The sequence below is a fragment of the Eubalaena glacialis genome, chromosome 19 (assembly GCF_028564815.1).
Source record: "Eubalaena glacialis isolate mEubGla1 chromosome 19, mEubGla1.1.hap2.+ XY, whole genome shotgun sequence".
Classification (NCBI taxonomy): Eukaryota; Metazoa; Chordata; class Mammalia; order Artiodactyla; family Balaenidae; genus Eubalaena; species Eubalaena glacialis.
In genome coordinates this window covers 17523920-17542642 of record NC_083734.1, presented here as the reverse complement: position 1 = coordinate 17542642, position 18723 = coordinate 17523920, and the positions used below count along the sequence as shown (strand labels likewise).

The 18723-nt window shown below is 40.0% G+C and overlaps 1 protein-coding gene across 4 annotated transcripts in view; it reads left to right on the top strand.

Annotated features, from left to right (window-relative positions):
* The first annotated feature begins 5682 nt into the window (after nt 1-5682).
* The window catches only part of NLK (nemo like kinase), a 151988-nt gene continuing 138947 nt past the window's right edge, over nt 5683-18723 (top strand). For all 4 annotated transcript variants that reach the window (XR_009698410.1, XM_061176008.1, XM_061176007.1 and 1 more), the window contains exon 1: nt 5683-7321. Coding sequence is in view for 3 of the 4 variants with exons in the window: in XM_061176008.1 (XP_061031991.1) it covers nt 6864-7321 (458 nt within the window). In the remaining variant the exon portion in view is untranslated. The remainder of the gene's footprint in view (nt 7322-18723) is intronic.

The following is an 18723-nucleotide window of genomic DNA, read 5'->3' as shown; positions in this document are numbered from 1 at the left end:
TTAGAACAACAATCTATTTGTGAATTGTTTGTGTTTTTAAAAATAAGATAAAAATACTTTATAATGTGATGGACGAGCTTGTTTCACTTCAGCTTAAGAACCGGCACTGGGCACTGGGGATGCAGAGAAAAACAGGAACACAGTCTCTGCCCTTAGGGAGCTCCCAGAGCATCAGACAAGTAAACATCTGTGATGCTGTGTTATAAGCACCATGAAAGAAATAAGCAGAAGGGGCTATGGGAACCCAGAGGTGGGGCCCAGCTAGCCATCTCTAGAAGAAAACGCCATTCCTCCCTCACCTCCCCTGTGGAGAGTTAGGTACACTTCAACCAAAATGACTAGGGTTCAATCAGCACAGCTGAAAGTGTAACAATTAAGAATTAAGCAAATCAAGTGCTTGCCACCCAGTCAGAATACAGATGGTTTTAATAGAAGACTCGTGATATCCCTGGAGGGGTGTCCCAGAGGGGGAATTTATCAGTGTTTCCTGGCACCGCCAGGAATCTCCAGTCAGACAATTACATTGGTAAAATGACCTTGGCTCTTCAGATGTCCCAGCAGCCTCCCTTCCACGCCTCCGCCCTGTGCCCTGAGACCATGCCCACTGAGCAACCTTCTGCCAATGATTTAGTTTCCTGTGGAGGCTTGCCTAGTGGGAGAAAAAGTACTGACATGAGGAGGCAAATATTAAATCTAGTTGTCAGTTATATTTTTCACTGAAAGACAGTGAAGTGGCCTGTTTCTTGCTTCTGGGCCTTTATTATGAGGCCCTTAGCCTAGTGGTTCCAAGCTTGCTGCAAACACATTACAATCTACTGCAAAGATTTAAAAAATACTGATGCCCAGGCCAGACCCCTACCAGATAAATGGGGTGGATGCCAGGCAGTGGTCAGCTGCCACGTGCCTTAGGAGACTCTGTTGTATATATATCTCTTCCCAGTTCCACCGTCAGTGAAGTCATACTGGTAACTTGAGATCAACCATGGTAGAAGTTTTCATACCATGGAAATTGGTTACAAATCAGGGCTTTTTTTCTTTTCTTTCTTTCTAAAGAGCTGAGTGTTAAGCATTTACCATCACACCACTGAAGCCAGGCTTTCAGTAATTTTTAAACATCCCCAGGTGATTCCAATTTGCAGCAAGGCATTGGAACCAGTCTTATTCTTTGCCTACACAGTGCTCAGTGGGTCTTAGAGAACTTGGTTTCACCTGCTAATCTAGGAATGGCTGTTTAAGGCCGCAGCTCTCTTTCTAACCTGGGACCACTGTCTTTGAGGGCTTTTAGGGAGGGCAGCCTTTATTCTGTTCTGGAGGCTGAGCTCTGCAACTTGATGTACTGGGAGTGGATAGGTGGAAGTTTTGTACAAGGCTCTTTATTGCCCTTTTAGTGAAAAGTATCTTATCGCATTTGGAGTCCAAGCTGAAAATGGATCCATAGGACATTTCCCATATGATATTATGAAAGATGCCTTATTTTATTGTATGTCCAATGCATGTGAGTTATACTTTCATTTATTGATTTAAAAAGTCAAAATGACAAAGGGCACCTATAAATGTTAAACATATCAATTTTATCACATAGTTTAAAACTTTTTAATAAAACTAAGATAAAATGTTCATCACTGATTCACCTGGGAAGGGGGAAAGTGTTGAACATTGCCTGGCTCTCCTGGCCAAGGACATGAGTCAGGGCTGAAGTTTGGTCTTGGGGTTTGGAGTTGGGACGAATATCTCACCCAGGGGCTGAAAGATGGAGAGGGGTAAGATGAGGCCAAAGTCCTCAGATACATGCAAAGGGAGCTCTCGTGGGGCTTAAGCTATGTTGTTGAGTTGAGTGGAAGCCCAGCTCTGGGGATAGAAGGCTTCAAAAGGCTTGGACAACACATGAACCTGGATTTGTCTGGCCTTACCCAGTCCCAGCTTCTTGCCATGCCCCGTTTCTCTGAAGAGCACTGGGAAAGGAGACACCAGGAACAAAATTGATCAATAACCAATACCTAGAAGTGGGAAGGAAGCTACCTGTATTGAGTGGCTGATCTGTGTCAGGCACTGTGCTAGGTCTTTCATATGTTAATACATAACCTTATTTAATCCTCTCAATATCCCTTCGAAGTAGATATTTTCTACTTCAAAGTAGATGAAGAAACTAAAGCTCAAAAGTGTTAAGTGCCCAAAGCCGCATAGTCTCCGCAGACAACTCATGGGGGGGAGCCAGTTCTTGGAAGAAAAGGAAGATCACCTCCCACTTCCTGCACATTCTATTCCTGCTTATGCATTCTGATGTCCTGCGTGCTTTTTTTAGGCTTTAAGTGCTATCCTGCTGAGTCACTTCCAACTTCTCGTTCATCATGCTCAGCTCTTGAAAATGGAACAGAATGGAAAGGGCCAGATATTGTACTGTCTGGTGATGTGTTTAAGGGGAATTGAGTGTCTGTCAGGCCGGCTCCATGTGGATGGAATGCTGGGGACATGAACTGAGCAGTCCCCGAAGTGTATTTCTCATCTGACACGTAGGACACTTTGCCTTGGAGTGTAATACTAATAATAACCACTCCACTTACTGCCCCCATGAGGAGCGGGGCAGGCCCTGGGCTTGTGCTTTCCATTATTGTCTATTTGAATCATCGCAACTGTTGGAGAAGTAAGGGATCCTCTCTATTTTATGGACAAGGAAATTCAGACTAAGATAGGTTAAGGAGTTTGCCCAAGATCATACAGCTAGTAAGGGGCAGAGCAGGGATTCAAAGCCATGATCTATATCTGTGCTAATATGATAGCCACTAGCCACATGAGGCTATTGAGCACTTGAAATGTGACTGGTAATGACGGAGGAAACTGAATTTTTAATTTAGTTGAGATATGCTGTTAATGCAAAATACACACCAGATTTCGAAGACTTAGTATCAAAATATATATACATATATACACAATCTTTTTTTTTTACATTGATTATATGTTTAAAATGACAAATTTTGGATATGTTGATTTAGATAAAATATATTAAATTACAAATAGAATTAGTTTCTTTTAACTTTTTAATGTGACTACTAGAACATTTAAATTTTTTTACGTTACTCTCTTTATATTTCTATTGGACAGAGCTGATCTAAATCATGGACATTAAATAGTCACTAGACTAGTGATTTCCCAATATTTTTTATAAATTTTTGGAGCATAAATCCCCAATTTACATATTTTATTTATTTATACATAATATACATGTACACAACTCTGTATATTATGTACATTATAAAACACTGACAAAATGGACACTTTAAAAAGATGAAGTAAAAAATAAGCAGAAATAGAAGTTGTACTAATTTCTTTTTGGAGCCCAGTGGCTCACTTTGTGCACCGCTTGGTGTGTGCACACACCATTTTGGAAACTCTTGCACCAGACTTAGAGCTCCTTCCTGAAGGGCAGACTGTTAATCTGTGTCTCCCTTCCCCTATTGTCGCACCTAGCACAATGCCTAGATAGAGTCGGTGCTCAGTAAATATTTGTGGCAGGAATAAATAGCTCTTCATATGCAATAATTTTCTGGTGAATTGGATGTATTTCTTTACTTCACATGCATTGAGCACTTTCTAGGTGCCAGGTGCTATACTAGATACAGAAAAGTAAAGTTGACTCAGCCCCTTTCCTCTAGGCCAGTGCTTCTCAAACTTTAGTGCATGTAAGAATCACCCGGAGGGCTTATTAAACAGATTCCTGCCCCCCATCCCCAAGATTCTGACTGAAAGAGAATGAACATATATTGCCAGGAACTTTAAAATGTATCACCTTAATTTAATCCCCAACTCCACTTGATGAGGCATATATTATTACCTTCATTTTCAGTCGAGGCAACTGAAACTCAGAAAAGTTAAATTGCCTAAGTCATAAAGCTAGTGAATAGCAGAGCTTGGACTGGTACCCACTTCTGTTCTCAGAAATGTATGCAAATCTTTATTACCTTCACCTTTTAGACTCTGCCCAAGGAACCGGGCATATCACAGAGTGAGACAGACAAGATTTCTGTCCTGGTCAAACTCAGTAAACAATTAAAAAATAAAAAGTTCTCAGTGCTATGAGGGAGGTAGTGCCTTGTTATATATCTATATAACAGAAGCACATACTCTACCACAGAACCATTAGGGAAAGCTTTCCAGAAAAAAAAGTGAAGACCTGAACTATAAGTTAGAGGAGTGGAGTAGGGAGTGTTTGGAGCTGAAGATATGCATGAAGGCTTGGAGGCAACAAACCATTTGAGGAACTGAAAGAAATTCAGAATGTCTGGAGTATAGAGGGTGCAGGTGAGAGATAAGGCTGCTGAGGAAGGCGGGAACCAGATCTAGCTGGGCTATTTAGACTTATTGACGTTTTTCAAGGGTAGGGGTGTGGTCAGACTTGTATTTTTAAAAGATTGCAATGCTCTCAGTGGAGGATGGATTAGAGGAGAGCTAGCCTGTAAGCAGGGAGATGCGTTAATTAAAGATGCTAGTGGCATGCATTTAGGTAATACTGTGGTGACTGGGGAGAAGGGTGTGTGTGTGTTTCGAAGTGTTCAAAAGCGTTTAAGACTTGATGATTAGAAGGGGAGGAGTGGGCAGGCAAAAGAGGAATCAATGATGATTTCCAGGATTGAGTGCACAGTTTTATTAAGGGTAAGGTACTGTAAGCTTATTATTTCGTATTTTTAAAGAAAAGTAAATTAAGTGAGGTTATGTGAAAGATGTTATTTTAGTAAGATTTCAATGACTAGAACTTACTAGAAAATATGGGAGAAAATTACAGTCTTTGTGGTTAAGTTTATTACTTTTGTTGTCTTAATTAGTATCAATAGCCCTATCGTTCAATGAGCGTGTAGTTGTGAAAACGAAATAACGCGTCTTTCTGCCACTATGAGGATTAGCCATGGAGGACCAGCTATAGGCTATGAACTGTCAGTCTACTGAGTTTCTTCAGTGACTGTCTTGTTGAGTAACCTTGGTTGAGTTTCTGAAGCTCGACATCCCCTTTTGCTCCTATTTCTCCACACCTGATGTTTTTAAAAGGGGTAGTAGATGATTCCAATCAATGGATGATTTGGACTCCGCCTTCTTCATCTAGGTCCCGCCCCCTTCTTTAGACCACACCCCTTACACTTGGCCCCGCCCCTTGATCGTCGCTGATATGACAGCGAATTCGCCGCAATCCTGACCTATAGGAGACCTGAAGGGTGGGACCGAGATCAGTCTTTTTTTCCATTTGTCAAATCAAGTGTCTATCTGGTCCCAGTCTCATCCCACTTCCTCTTCAAGCCAATGATTGGTTGCTCTATTCTTGGTCCCCGGCTCACGATTGGTTCTTTCGTTCCACCCCTCTCTTCCAGCTTTTGCAGGCGGGATTATCACGCAGCTTCCTGCTCCTGCCAAAAAAATAAAAGAAGAAAAAGAAAAGAGAGAGGCGAAAGAAAATGTCACGGAGATCGTTGGTGTTTAATTCGCTTTTGGTCTTGTCGGTCAGGCCCAACTCTGCCTTTTGATTGGTCTTTCGATCTGCCCATCCCGGGTCGGGGGCGGGATTTCCCCAGGAGACCCACACCCTGTCGCCACTGGCCGAACAGTGCGCCTGTCTGAAGCTCCCGGCCCGGGATTGGAGGCGGACGCGGACAGGTGGGCGTGGATTGGCTAGGGTAGCCGGTCAGTGTGAGGCGGGGACGGGGCCTCGGCGGCTGGTTGCGCGTGTCCGCCGCTGGCTCCGCTCTATCCGGCTTTGCTAGGGGAGGTGAGTCCGGCCGCGGCGGCACCGGCGGCTGAGGAGGCGGCGGCTGGAGGAGAAAGCGGCCGCGGCGGCTGAGGAGAAAGCGGCCGCGGGGACAGAAGCCGGGTGGGGGGGAGGGGGGGAGACGGAGCAGCCTTGAGCCCTGCGGGGGCCGTCGCGCGGGGGGACCCACCCGCTCTCCCCCCCAACCCTCCTCAGCAGAAGCAGCCGGCGGCGGGGGCAGGAGTCAGCCCGCTTCCGACTGCACCCCGCCCGTCTCCCGGGGCTCCCATTCTTTGGCCCCGGGACCCTAACCTCCTCCCGGGGCGGTTCCCTCTGTCTGGGCGTCCGAGTGCTGCCCACCTCTCTTTCATTGCTCCCCGCACCTGCTTACCTTCACTTTGCCCCGGTTCTCTTTCTCCTCTCTGTCCTGCCCTGTCGCCTCCTCTGCTCACTCTGTCCCTCCTGCCTCCTTCCCTGGCTCTTTTCTGTTCGGGAAAGTTTAGTACCCCCCCCCTTCCAATCAGGTCAACCTGACGAGGAGTAGGGGGAGATGTAGGAAGGCCTGAGAGTTCGAGGGGGGGAGCTAGTTTCCCTGAACATTTCCCCCCATCTTTTCACTTTGGGGTGGTTGGAATTTTTTTCAGTTGCATTTTTGAGGTGGTAGGTGTTTAGAAAAGGATGTGGGAATGGAAGGGGTAGATGAGTCAAGCCTCTTACAAGATTCCCAGGGTGGTGTGTTACCTGATCCTTTTCGCGTGTGGAGTTCAGGGGGTCGGGAGGTTTGGCCTTTATTCCCACATTCAAAGTTGGAACCTCCCCCGAATTAAGGATGGAGTTTTAGTACCCACTTGTGGCAGGAAACCTGGGGGGAAGGGGTCCCTTTTTCCTTTTTCTTTTTCTTTTTCTTTTCTCTTTTCTTTTATTTTTGGGTGCAACCCACGCCCTTCCACACACACTCACCCCCAAATTAAACACCAAGATCCTCTAACTTGTCTGGATTGACTGATGAAGACATAAAGCCACTTCCGCTCCCTGTTTTTGGAGGTGGAGTGAGTGGGTTTTTTTCTTCATTTTTAAATGGCCAAATGACAGCTTGACCCAGTTTGCTTTCCAATCAAAGGGCATTTTTTTTTGAATGTCTCTTTGTGGCGCAAGAGCCAACGCAAAAATGATGGCGGCTTACAATGGCGGTACATCTGCGGCAGCAGCAGGGCACCACCACCACCATCACCACCACCTTCCACACCTCCCTCCTCCTCACCTTCACCACCACCACCACCCCCAGCACCATCTTCATCCCGGGTCGGCTGCTGCTGTCCATCCCGTACAGCAGCATACCTCCTCGGCAGCTGCGGCAGCCGCAGCAGCGGCCGCAGCTGCAGCCATGTTAAACCCTGGGCAGCAGCAGCCGTATTTCCCATCACCGGCACCGGGTCAGGCTCCTGGACCAGCTGCAGCAGCCCCAGCTCAGGTACAGGCTGCCGCAGCTGCCGCAGTTAAGGCGCACCATCATCAGCACTCGCATCATCCACAACAGCAGCTGGATATTGAGCCGGATAGACCTATTGGATATGGAGCCTTTGGTGTCGTCTGGTGAGTATCCAAAGAAAAACACAGCTTCTCCTGGTTTCTCCTCCTCATGGTTGTCGTTGGGCAAGTCCTTTCTCATGGTTTTCTCCATGTCAACCCAAGTGGAACAAGCTTCTCAGCTCAACTGTAGGAAGTCACCCTTCCTTACCTGGTAAAGAGGCCTGATGGCATTGGTTATCTAGGCTTGTGCTTTCGAGTCATGGACAGCTTTGGTGGAGCACCCTCTGTTGAGTAACTCACATAAGTTTGTTGTCTACCAAACCTATTGTGTAGAACCTAAGCAAGCCACTGAATGGAGATTCAGTAAATAGATGAATGCGTGGAATGCTTATTTCTACACAGACCTTGGCCATCTCTCATGTTCGATTTAGTTTGAATCAGTTGCCCAATTGCAGCAAATGTCACAACTGACCCAAACTGGATTCTTTATAATAGTCTTGTCATTGGGGTATACGTTGCATAACTACTTTGCTCTTTCTGTCTTTTCATTCCTTAATTTGTGATCTTGATCCCCAGAAGGAAGATAAGGTTCATAGTTGAACCAGTTAAGTCATTGCATGAGTGGTTTATTTTAAACCATAAAGCTACAGTTGGGAAGTATGTAGCTTTAGTCTTTTGATAAGAATGCATTAAATATAGCATCACACATGAGTACCACAATTGAGGTCAGTAGACTGTAACTATGCAGTGGCCCACATTCAGTGTAATGTTTTAGTGTCATTTAGTGGCTTGTAAGTTGCTGTTATCCCTTGGTTGGTTGCTGTAGTAGGAAGTATACTTTTTAAACATGAAACTTCTCTACTTTTGCTAGTGCTAGTATACTTTTTAAAGTCCAAGGGCTTCTTAAATGCAACATTTTGTCTATTTGTCCTTCTTAGGAAGATTAGTAGTTTATAATAAAATGTATTTATCATTGTAGGGTCCTATTTCTTTCAAAACTAGAGTGAACTGAGCTTTTCCCCCCAAGGATTAAGTATTCTGGTGTGGATAGATGAATTGATGTTTTCAGTGCTTCAAAAATAGATTCCTTCAACTATACCTCGATTTAAAAAAAGAAAAGATTCTTGTTAATGTATAGAAAAGCCCCCATCACCACAGGAAAACGAACTCTTTGGAACTAGCCTGGTAAATGTCTCCTTTCGTCATTGCTTTTCAGGCTATAATTGACATGTTTCATTTTTGCATTATATCTGGCCATCTTTATTTACATTTCAGATTTTATAAACTAGGCTACTAAATGATCCGATCCGTCTTTTTTTAAACTGGTGAAGTCCAGTGTTTTCCCAGCAAGTTCTCCAAGGTGTGTGGGATTCCTGGTGGGAAAGAATGCAGCCGGTAATGGTGCCTTTTCAGTCTCTGCTCAGGGACCTGCCTGTTCTTGCCTTGCTCTCATCCCTTCCATATCCTATCCTCAGGGACTGCACTGTGAACTGCTGTTCCGTGTCCCACCCTTGAGGATTTCAAAGCTGGGGGGCAGGGGGCAGGAAAAAGATCGTTCCTTGCTTTAAATTTTGTCATTGATTTACTGAGAATTTGTTTGGATTTTCTTAGACCTGGATGCTCTCTTTCTTTTTAGTGCTTTGCATACAGTGCTAAGAACTAGAGATGCTGAAAGGGAAATGGGTTGCAGCATTCTTGACTATGTTCTAAAGATGTTATTCACTGACATTTCTATCAAATGGTGATGTGATTTGTAGAAGTTTTAACTTCAAGTTGGTGCTAAGGGAATTTTTTTTTAAGGGGAGGGAGGTGAGGAACTGTAGTGCTGAAACATATCCCACAGCAAACATTCTGGTAGTGGGTGTTCTGAATTACCAATACATGAAAATCTGAATGTGTTTGATTTGAATCCATTCTAGGTTCTTTCATTGATCGACCCCTTCTACCACCCATGGAGTTCTTTCCATGTACTTGAAGTACCTCCATCTCTATGCCATCTTCCACTGTACACCAGTTGTTGTGCGTTTGCCCTGTCTGACTGACTACATTTGTAAGCCCTATGAGGGTAGTGACTGTGTCTGCTAGAGTACTTCTTTTTTTCCCCAGCACCTAGCACAGTGTTGTGGCATCTTTGCTGCTTGGTTCTTTGATCTCCTGGTCAGGTCCTCCTTTGTTCTTTAATCAAGTTTTTCTACTTAGCTGCATTGAATGTTTTTAGCAGCTGTTACAGGTGAAATACAATTTGGTATGAAAAAAAAGAGGAAAGAGTTCCAGGTGTGTGTTTTAGTATGCAAATTCTTTTCTATTTTTATATTTACATATTTATGACTTGCTGTCTGAATTGCTTATTATATTTGGAATTTGACTGCTATATGACGTGAGTAAGATTGTTAAAACTAGAGATCTGGACACCAAACCACAGTGAATTGCACTAGTATTCTCAAACCCAAGCTAAAGATATTAGTGAGCTTTTTTACTTTTTAACTAACTGAACGAAAATTTTTCATTTTAATTTAGAAGGCACCTAATGAGTCTAGAACAACTATTTTCTAAAGTGATTAAAATGGAACATAAAAATATTCTCCTAATGATACATCATTTAATTCAAAGCACCATATAACTACTTGGGCATTATAAGATTCACTTAGACTCAAATATGTTTAATGCATTTTGCAAGTCTTTTTCTTCTGACATAGCATATGAAAAGAAACTATATCTGCTCTCGTTTCTTTTTTAGGACATGTACCCAGTGGTACTAACTGATGGCTAAATATGTTGCATATAATTTTGAGGGATATTGTTGTTTCTCCATGTAGACAAGGAGAGATATTTGTAGAAGTGATGCAGCATTTTACCATTCAGATTTATCACTGAACAATTTAGTCTACCAGGCTTGATTTATCTTTCTCCTGAATTTAACTATTGGAATAACCTATCAGTGTTGGACAGTTGTGTAAAAGTAGTGAATTACCTATATAACCTTGCTGGTAAAGGTGGTGCTTTGACAGTTCAATTAAGGTTTCATTAACAACTGTCTGCTGTGTTTTATCTCAAAGTAAGGTTTCCAGTTTACCTAGTAATATCATGGGGTAGCCTGAGACACATTCATTGCCAATGACAGAATATTGTTCATGGGTTATCAAAGCATTGTATATAATTTGACCTTCTTTATCAGATAACAAGGCTTTCAAATGCCCATATGGACATTTTCATAATGCAAAACTAAAACACAAAACAACTCACAAACGGGAACCTCAGTTGTTTGGTGAGAATAATGTAAATACCTTCTTGTCTGTAGTTCATTTGCCAGAGGAAAGTAAGTTATACTGTTCTTAAAGATGTATTATAACATAAAGGCTTCAGGGGCTCGTGAAGCGTATGCTTTTGAGAATTGGAGGAAGTTGACCACATAAGAAAGGTTTGAGGACCGCTAAACCCAGGCAGTTTTGACATTGGCAGCCGAAAATATCAGATTGAATTAATGGTACATATTGCCACCTTGATAAAAGTGAGTCTGGGAAAAGTGTCTACTTTATAAAATCAGTGTTTTTTACTTATCTGATTAATTGAAAGATCAAAGATCCTGGGATTCATTCAGTCTGTTGCCTTTGTACTCCAACTAAAGTTGGAGAACTTTGAATTTTATTATTCTGATTCCTTCAGCAGGTTACTTTTATTTAAGTAGTTTGAAACTTAAGCATCACTGTACTGATACTTAGTTACTTACTAGCTGTGTGATCTTGATATATTGTTTAACCTCTCTGCTCCTCATCTATAAAGTGAGGATAATACTAGCACCCATCTCGTACAATTGGTATGAGGATTAAATGAGGTAATCCTTGTAAACCAATGAGTACACTGTCTAGCACACAGTAAGCACTCAATAAATGTTAGCTGGTTTTTATTGTGGTTATTTTTGGTAGGAGAATCAAACTTGTGTAAATGTGCATAGAAATGGCTTCACATAAGATCAGATTTATCAGGTAAAATCAACATGCACACTAGTTTTTGGAGGCATGACTTTAAATACCATAGAGTGTCCCCTTAGTTGTGCTATATGCCAGGGAAGTAAGGAGGGTTGAATTTAGAGTTAGGGTAAAATATTCTGTCCTAGTCTCTCAATTAATTAAAAACAAATGCATAAAAAACCATAATATACATGTTTGTATGGACTTGGTAGGTGTTTAGCCAGATCATCTGTACTGTTTTAGAAAGTATGGATTTCCATGCCTGGAAGGACATTAATTTTTTTTTTCTCGGAATGTAACACATGAAGGACATCCTTATTGTCAAAGTTCAGCTTTAGTAGAAATTCATTTTACTTGTGTTTGGATGAAAAGGTGTGAATTGTTAAAGAAGATCCCAGTGAGGTAGGGGAAATATGTGTGATTTAATCAAAAATTATTCAGTGTAAATCCTTATGCATGGCAGAGATTGTCTAGCTTGCTCATCTTGTGGAAATTAGAGGCATCATGTATTTTCTGATGTTTTCTCTCGTCCTCTTACTCCTCAAATAGCAAAATATAATTTGGAAAAATGGGGAATGCTTTTGGAATAATTTTGGGAAAATGCTGGAGTTAGTTGCATCAGAAAGAGTGGTATACTAAAGTGTATTCTGTTATTAACTGTGTTTTACAGGTTGAGAATCTGTAGTATTGAGAAGTTTGTCTATCACCCAAGATTAACAGCCACAGCTGGATTCTTTGGGGGGGGGTCTGCTTTGTGAAAAGAGCTTTGAAGAAGCAGAGCCTGCACCATAAAAAGGAAACGGTTGCTCTTCTAGACATAACAAAGCATCCGTGTGAAACTAGAAATGTGGAAATCTATATTGTTAGTTTTAACTACAAACGAACTTACTTTTAGAAACTGCAGGTTCATTGTCATAAAGCAGAGGAGGCAAAGAGAGAAAATAAAAGTAACACAGTCTAATGATATTGAACTGGTTTCTTGGCGAGAGAAACTCCATGGCCTGTAACACTGGAAGTCATTTTGTACTTGTGCTCCTGGACAAGATTATGCAGATTTTATTCAAAAACCAAAAATTAAACAAAACCAAAACACAACAAAAGAAACTCATTGTATTCTTAGGGAGAAATGTCATGTTCTGCTATTGAATATCAGCTTAAAAGAAAAAAAGATGATTTTTTTCCTAAAAAAATACGTTTCAGAAAGAGTTGCCTTTTCAAACAAGCTAAAACAACAATATCCCTCAAAATTACATGCATCTTTTTTAGCTGTCAGTTAGTACCACTGGTGCATGTCCTGAAAAAGAAATAGGGGTAGATATAGTTCCCTTTCATGTGCTATGCTAGAAGAATATTTGCAAAGTACGTTAACTGAATATTTATTTGAGTCTCAAGTTCTGGGATTTAATCCTCAAAGCTTAGGCAACTGTAGCATTGTTGTTCCTTGATATAAAAAGCCATCTTCTAATGGAGTACTGGAATATTTCATTATTTTCACAACTTGGAGCATTAGAGTTTCACTGACTTCTATATGTAGAATTGAGTGTCTATTCTTGGTGGTTTTTATTAGATTTGTTGATGTCCTAGCAGTTTAAGAATCAACTGCTTGTTTACTGTAAGTTTCCTTAATATGCTGATTTGATTTCTTTGATGGGAATTGTCAAAGCCAAAGAAACTTTTCCATTTGTCATCCAACCAAACAGAAAGAAGTCATTGGGTAGAAGCTCTTTCCATTATAAGATTATATTTGGGTTTTACGTATGATTCCCTGTGCTTCCATAATACGTGAATTATTTGTTGATTGGGTCATCTAATGCAGATCAACAATGATTTCCTAACTAAAATAGCTTGTCAGTTTGATCCTTTTGTTGCTTGGGGGGTAACAAAGAGTGCCTGAGGCAACAGCTGTAATACTGTGAATAAGCACGTGACAAGTCCTCATAGGCCTAGTCGGTAGTTCTAAGGTACCTGGCCAAGAGACATTAGAAAAAATTCTGGCACTTTGGCATTATGAAAGGATGACTTCTAAGGAAACTATACTGAGTTCAACTTTAATAGTTAATTGTAATGGTGTGAGTAGAGGGACTCTGTACAGGGAATTCTGCCTTTGATCATGATCGGTGCTCTTTACCTAAACCCAGTTTCACATCTGTGTTTTGAATTAGTTTGGCTAATTGAATCATATGGAAGGTTTTGACAATGTTGGAAGTCACTAGTCAAAGTATTTTTATTGTCAGCCTGCTACATACCAGCACTGTTGTAGGCACTAATGAGGATATTTAGCTCTATTAATAATTTAGCAAACCTGTTTCAAGTTTCTGCTATTAACTGTACTGTGCTTGGGATATAAAGATGTTTAAGTCACAGTATTGCCCTGAAGGAGCTTACAGTTAAATAAACAGTATGAAAAGTGATACATCCCTGCTCTCAGGGAGTCTTGATGGAGAATTGAAACTATATTTGAAACTGTCAAAAACATAAGGACAAATTATTTTCACTTGTTCTTATAATGCTCATTTACTGTGTGTTGACTGTTTGCCAGGCACTGTGCTGGATGATAAGGATTTGAAGGAGATTATGATCTAGTGGGGGAGAGAGATTTGTAAATGGATAGTTGTAATTCACTGCCATAAATGCAGCAATAGAGATACTCCCTGGGAATACAGAGGAGGAATTTCTGTGGAAGGTATGGATGCTTCCTAGAAGAGATAATACCTCAACTACTGAGTCTTAAGAATGAGAGAGTCAAAAAAAAAAAAAAAACGAATGAGAGAGTCAACAATGGGGAAGGGCATTATGGGTGGATGGGCCCTTGTGAGGGGGACTCACGGCGCTGGAGTTGCTGAAGGTGATAGGAGATAAGGGTGGAGACACAAGCTTGAGCTAGATCCTGAAGAGGTTGGAGTGTCCTGCTGAAGAGATGAGACGCCACTGGTACGTGGGAGAGGGGCAAAAAAAACTTACTCTTTTTATGAGTAAAGCACGTATATACATACAGTACATAAACAGATATACAACATACCTATGGTATTAAAATTTCATGGGGGGGCAGTTAAGGGGGAAAATGTCTGAAAACGCTCCTGGGGGCGGGCAATAATGAAAAAGTTTGAAACATTAGGAATGGCAACCGTTGGAAGTTTTTAAGTAAGAGAGTGACTTGTTCAGATTGATTTTTTTTTTTTAAGATATGTAAATGGAAGAGTAGAGGTAGCTGAGGTCTGGGCCTTAGGGAATGTTCTCAGTTGTAGGTGGAAGAAATTATTGGAGGTGGAACTAAGGGCAGTCAGATAGGAAAATATGTTCATAGTGCATAGATTGACAACCTACGCACAGCAGAAGATTGTTAGGACGATGGAAGTGATCTTTGGTGCAGATAAAGTCAAAATGAGGGTGGAAAAAGGCCATTGAATTTAGCAAGCAGATCGTTGATGGCACATGAGAGAATGATTGATTTTTTTCCCCCTCTGATATATATATATATATATTTGTTTCTAAAGAATGTCTTCAGCATTAGCAGCACTTTTATTGTTAATAAAATTCTCCCAAATCCCAAGTTGTTATTTATAGTTTAATAAACCAGGGAACTTGATGTTTATCATATTCAAGGCACCATTTCCTTGGGAGGATTCTTTTTCTTAAATGACAGGGTAATAAAGTACTAACTAAACTTGTTAGGAGACAAGGTTCTGGTCCCTGCCTTGGTACCAACAACTCTATGACCTTGATAAAGTTATTTGACTTTTCTGAGTCTTGGTTTCCTCATTTATAAAATCCTGTGCTTCCTAAGTTTATATTATAAAATTGCATTAATATTTGTAAAGCATTCTGGCATTACTTTGGGCAAATAGATTCTGCTAGTGACCACAAGACAACTTTCTTCAGGACTCCAGATGTTGAATAGCTTGTCAACTTGTTTAAAGGTAGGATGAGGTAAATGTAACCCTTTTCCAATGTGATGACTTACATAGAGTTTTCAAATTTGGGATCAAATTTTAAGTGTGCAGTTTGTCCAAAAGACTCACTTTCTCCTGTTACTGACTTATTGGTAATGATTATACATGTTGTGGTGCAGTTGTGAAGGGCCTGCCTATTTGCAAATGGGCAATCAATTTTTTCCTCAAAATAAATTTGGTATTATTTTCCTGATAGTACTTTCCCTTTTTAATGTTTTAGACTTATTTGCTTGCCTTCCTAAATATTTGGAGTGATTTTTAAATATTTAAATAAAGTCTAATATTAAATATTTTGTCTTTTTTTGTAACCAGGTAAGCTGATTTGCCTCAGTGCTTACATTAACTAGCAAGTTGATTTAAAATGTTTTGTTTTTACGAATCTTTGAAATTCTGAATTTACATTGGGAATTTACTAGTTTGCAGATGGATCTCCCAGAAAAAGAGCTGTATCACAGCTTTAAGGCTATAGCAGTTTAGGGCATACAATGCCCAGAGATAGAGGGAGCTCGACTTCCTAAAGCTCTTCCACAGTAGGAAGGGAGCACTTTCATAGATGTCCTCAATAGTCCTCAGTAAGCCAGCAGCGCTGTCCCTAGATACACAGTTGACCCTTGAACAACATGGGTTTGAACTGTGCGGGTCTACTTAATATGCAGATTTTTAAAAATAAGTATATTGGAAACTTTCTTAGAGATTTGTGACAATTTGAAAAAACTCACAAACCACATAGCCTAGAAATATCCAAAACATTAAGTAAAAGGTGTCATGAATGCATAAAATATATGTAGATACTAGTCTATCCTTACATAGGCATAAGGTGAAGGATGTTTAATATAAAATTAACAGTGTGTTAGTTTTCTTACTCTTTCATAACTTTGCTTTCAAAGAATTACATTAACATACAGTATGCTCCCTGCCCCCCCCCCCCATTTACTCAGAGTTGGAGAAACTGTATCAGCCTATCATCACAGGTAACTGGCTTTTTAAAAAATGTAACAATGTTTCCAATACTCATATTGATTAAACTAGCCTACCATAAAGCTAGCATATTGCTGCTTCTTTGTTATCAATGCATGACTAGTTATACCTGTAAATAAATATTAATTTCTTTTTCATGTTATCTTTTCATTTTGGACGTCTAGCATTAGTGATACGTATAATATCTACAGTGTTTTGTATCATATAAGACAGTATTGATATAGGTACTGACAGATGATTCATCTTGTAAATAGCACTGCAAAAGTATTTTCTCCTCTTTGTGATTTTCTTAATAACATTTTCTTTTCTCTAGCTTACTTTGTTGTAAGAATACAGTATATAATATATATAACATACAAAATATGTGTTAATCGACTGTTGATGTTATCAGTAAGGCTTCCTTTCAGTCAACCATAGGCTACTAGAAGTTGAGTTTGGGGGGAGTCAAAAGTTATGCATGGATTTTTGACTGCACTGGGTGGGGGAGGTCAGCACCCCTAACCTTCGAGTTGTTCAAGGGTCAACTGTATAATGCAAGCCACATAATGTGATTTAAAATTTTCTACATTAAAAAAGTAAAAAGAAACAGGTGAAATTAATTTTAGTAATTATTTTACTTAATGTATCCAAAATATTATCATTTCAAATGTTATTGTTATAAAAATTATTAATTAGATATTTTACATTCCTTTTTTCATACAAAATGTACAAGATCCAGTGTGTCTCTTAGCGCTTACAACACTTCTCAATTTGGACTAACCAAATTTCAAGTGTTCAGTAGCCGTGGGGCTACTGACTACCTTATTGACCTGCCCAGTTCTAGAGTCTCTTTGGCCTTTATTGGGTTGTTTACTCATTTCTGAACCAGTCACTGTCAGTGGGGATAAGGTTACTTTTGGATCAGTCAGGTCCACCCCTGGACCGGGAGATGAAGTCAGTTATAAGAGGGAGGGATGAATTCCAGCAACGAATGCTGGGAAGTAGTCATTAAATGACCAAGAACGCATTCATCTAACTTACGTCAGACTCAGAAGAACTTGACAGGGTGTGTTTATAGAGCAAAGTGGAATAATGTTCTTTGTAGAGAAGTTGTCCTGCCTGCCCTGAATTATTTGGAGTATTTTCATTTCCTGAAGCCCTGTTTGCCTAAAGTAGCAAAAGGTAAAATTGGTACTTGATCCTTGCCATTTTTGCTTTCCTTCCCAGTTGGATCAGATATCCTCCACTGATTTCTTTTCTTTCCTCTCAGTGTTGTGGTTTTGTTATCTAGATAAAGTTCTCAGTCTTGTTTTCAGTTTAAGTAATATAGAGCTCAGTAGTGTGAGGCAGCAAACTTCTTACAGGGGAATGGACAACACAGAAACTTTTTGTTTATCCGTTCCTTGACCTAAAATTCTTGCTCTGAGCTACAGAGAAAAGGTGAAGAGAGACATTTGAACAAATGGATAAAATTAGTCATTTGACCCAGATTGCAGCCATTTTTTTTTTTTCTGTCTGCGTGGATAAAAACCGTCCTCCAATTTACATAAGCAGGTGATTTTTCTTACATGCTAATTTTTTTAATGTACCATGGCAGAGAGCTACAGATTTGCAAATTGTGTAAGTAAATTGAAATAAACCAGGTAACTTTATTTCTCTTTATTATCTTACCAGTACAGAAGCACCCAAAGGGTGCAATTATCAGGCGATTGTCTCATTGCACATCTAAGTTAACAGGCAGCCTGATGCAAAGTTTTTTTTTCTCACTTCTCCACTTCTTCTCTTTTTAATTTTTTAAAATAGGAAACTATTGCTTTCTATATTTACTTTGACAGGGCTAGAAATTTAGTAATACAGATGTGGGGAAGTTTGAGCTTTAGTAAAAGTAACCCAGAAACCATAAAAATTGACAGGTAATGGTACTGTGCAGAAAAAGAGAAACATGTATACTTGGTTTGGGTTTGAATTGCCTAAGAATTAGGTGAGAACCTTCAACTATGTTGAATTGGTTGGCTTCCTTTGTGTTGCTTTTCCAGGTTCTGCATGTTATAGTATTTGAGGTTATTGTGAAGATAACTGGTTGTGTACTAAGGCCAGTGTTCAAAATAAATATTGATGCATTCTTTTAAAAAACAAACTAGTTAATTACAACATGGTTTAAAATGTCATTTCAATAAAATAGAAATTTTAGAAAGGTACAACAGTTGGTTTTAGGGGCTCTTTTCACAGAAGATTCATGAGGACAAATTAGCGTCAATAAAGCGTCTTTTATTAAAACATTCCAATTTTAACTTAGTAATTAATGCCACATATTTAATTCCTCAGATGTTATCATATTGTTTACCTGGTGATATGTGTGGAGATTAAGTTATACTTCCTGTACCTTTGAAGTAATGACTTAGAAATGAATCATAATTTTAAGCTTGCAAGTTAAAAGGTTGGCCAGTCTTTTTTATCCCAGTACTTAAATATTGTTTCTTTTCAGGTTGAAGAAAAGTAGTTTAGACGAACTTTGAGAGCAAAGGAAGTTAAAGAATGACCTGAAAAGGACAACATTTAAGTAGGGACAGGATGGTTTAATAGTTAAGAG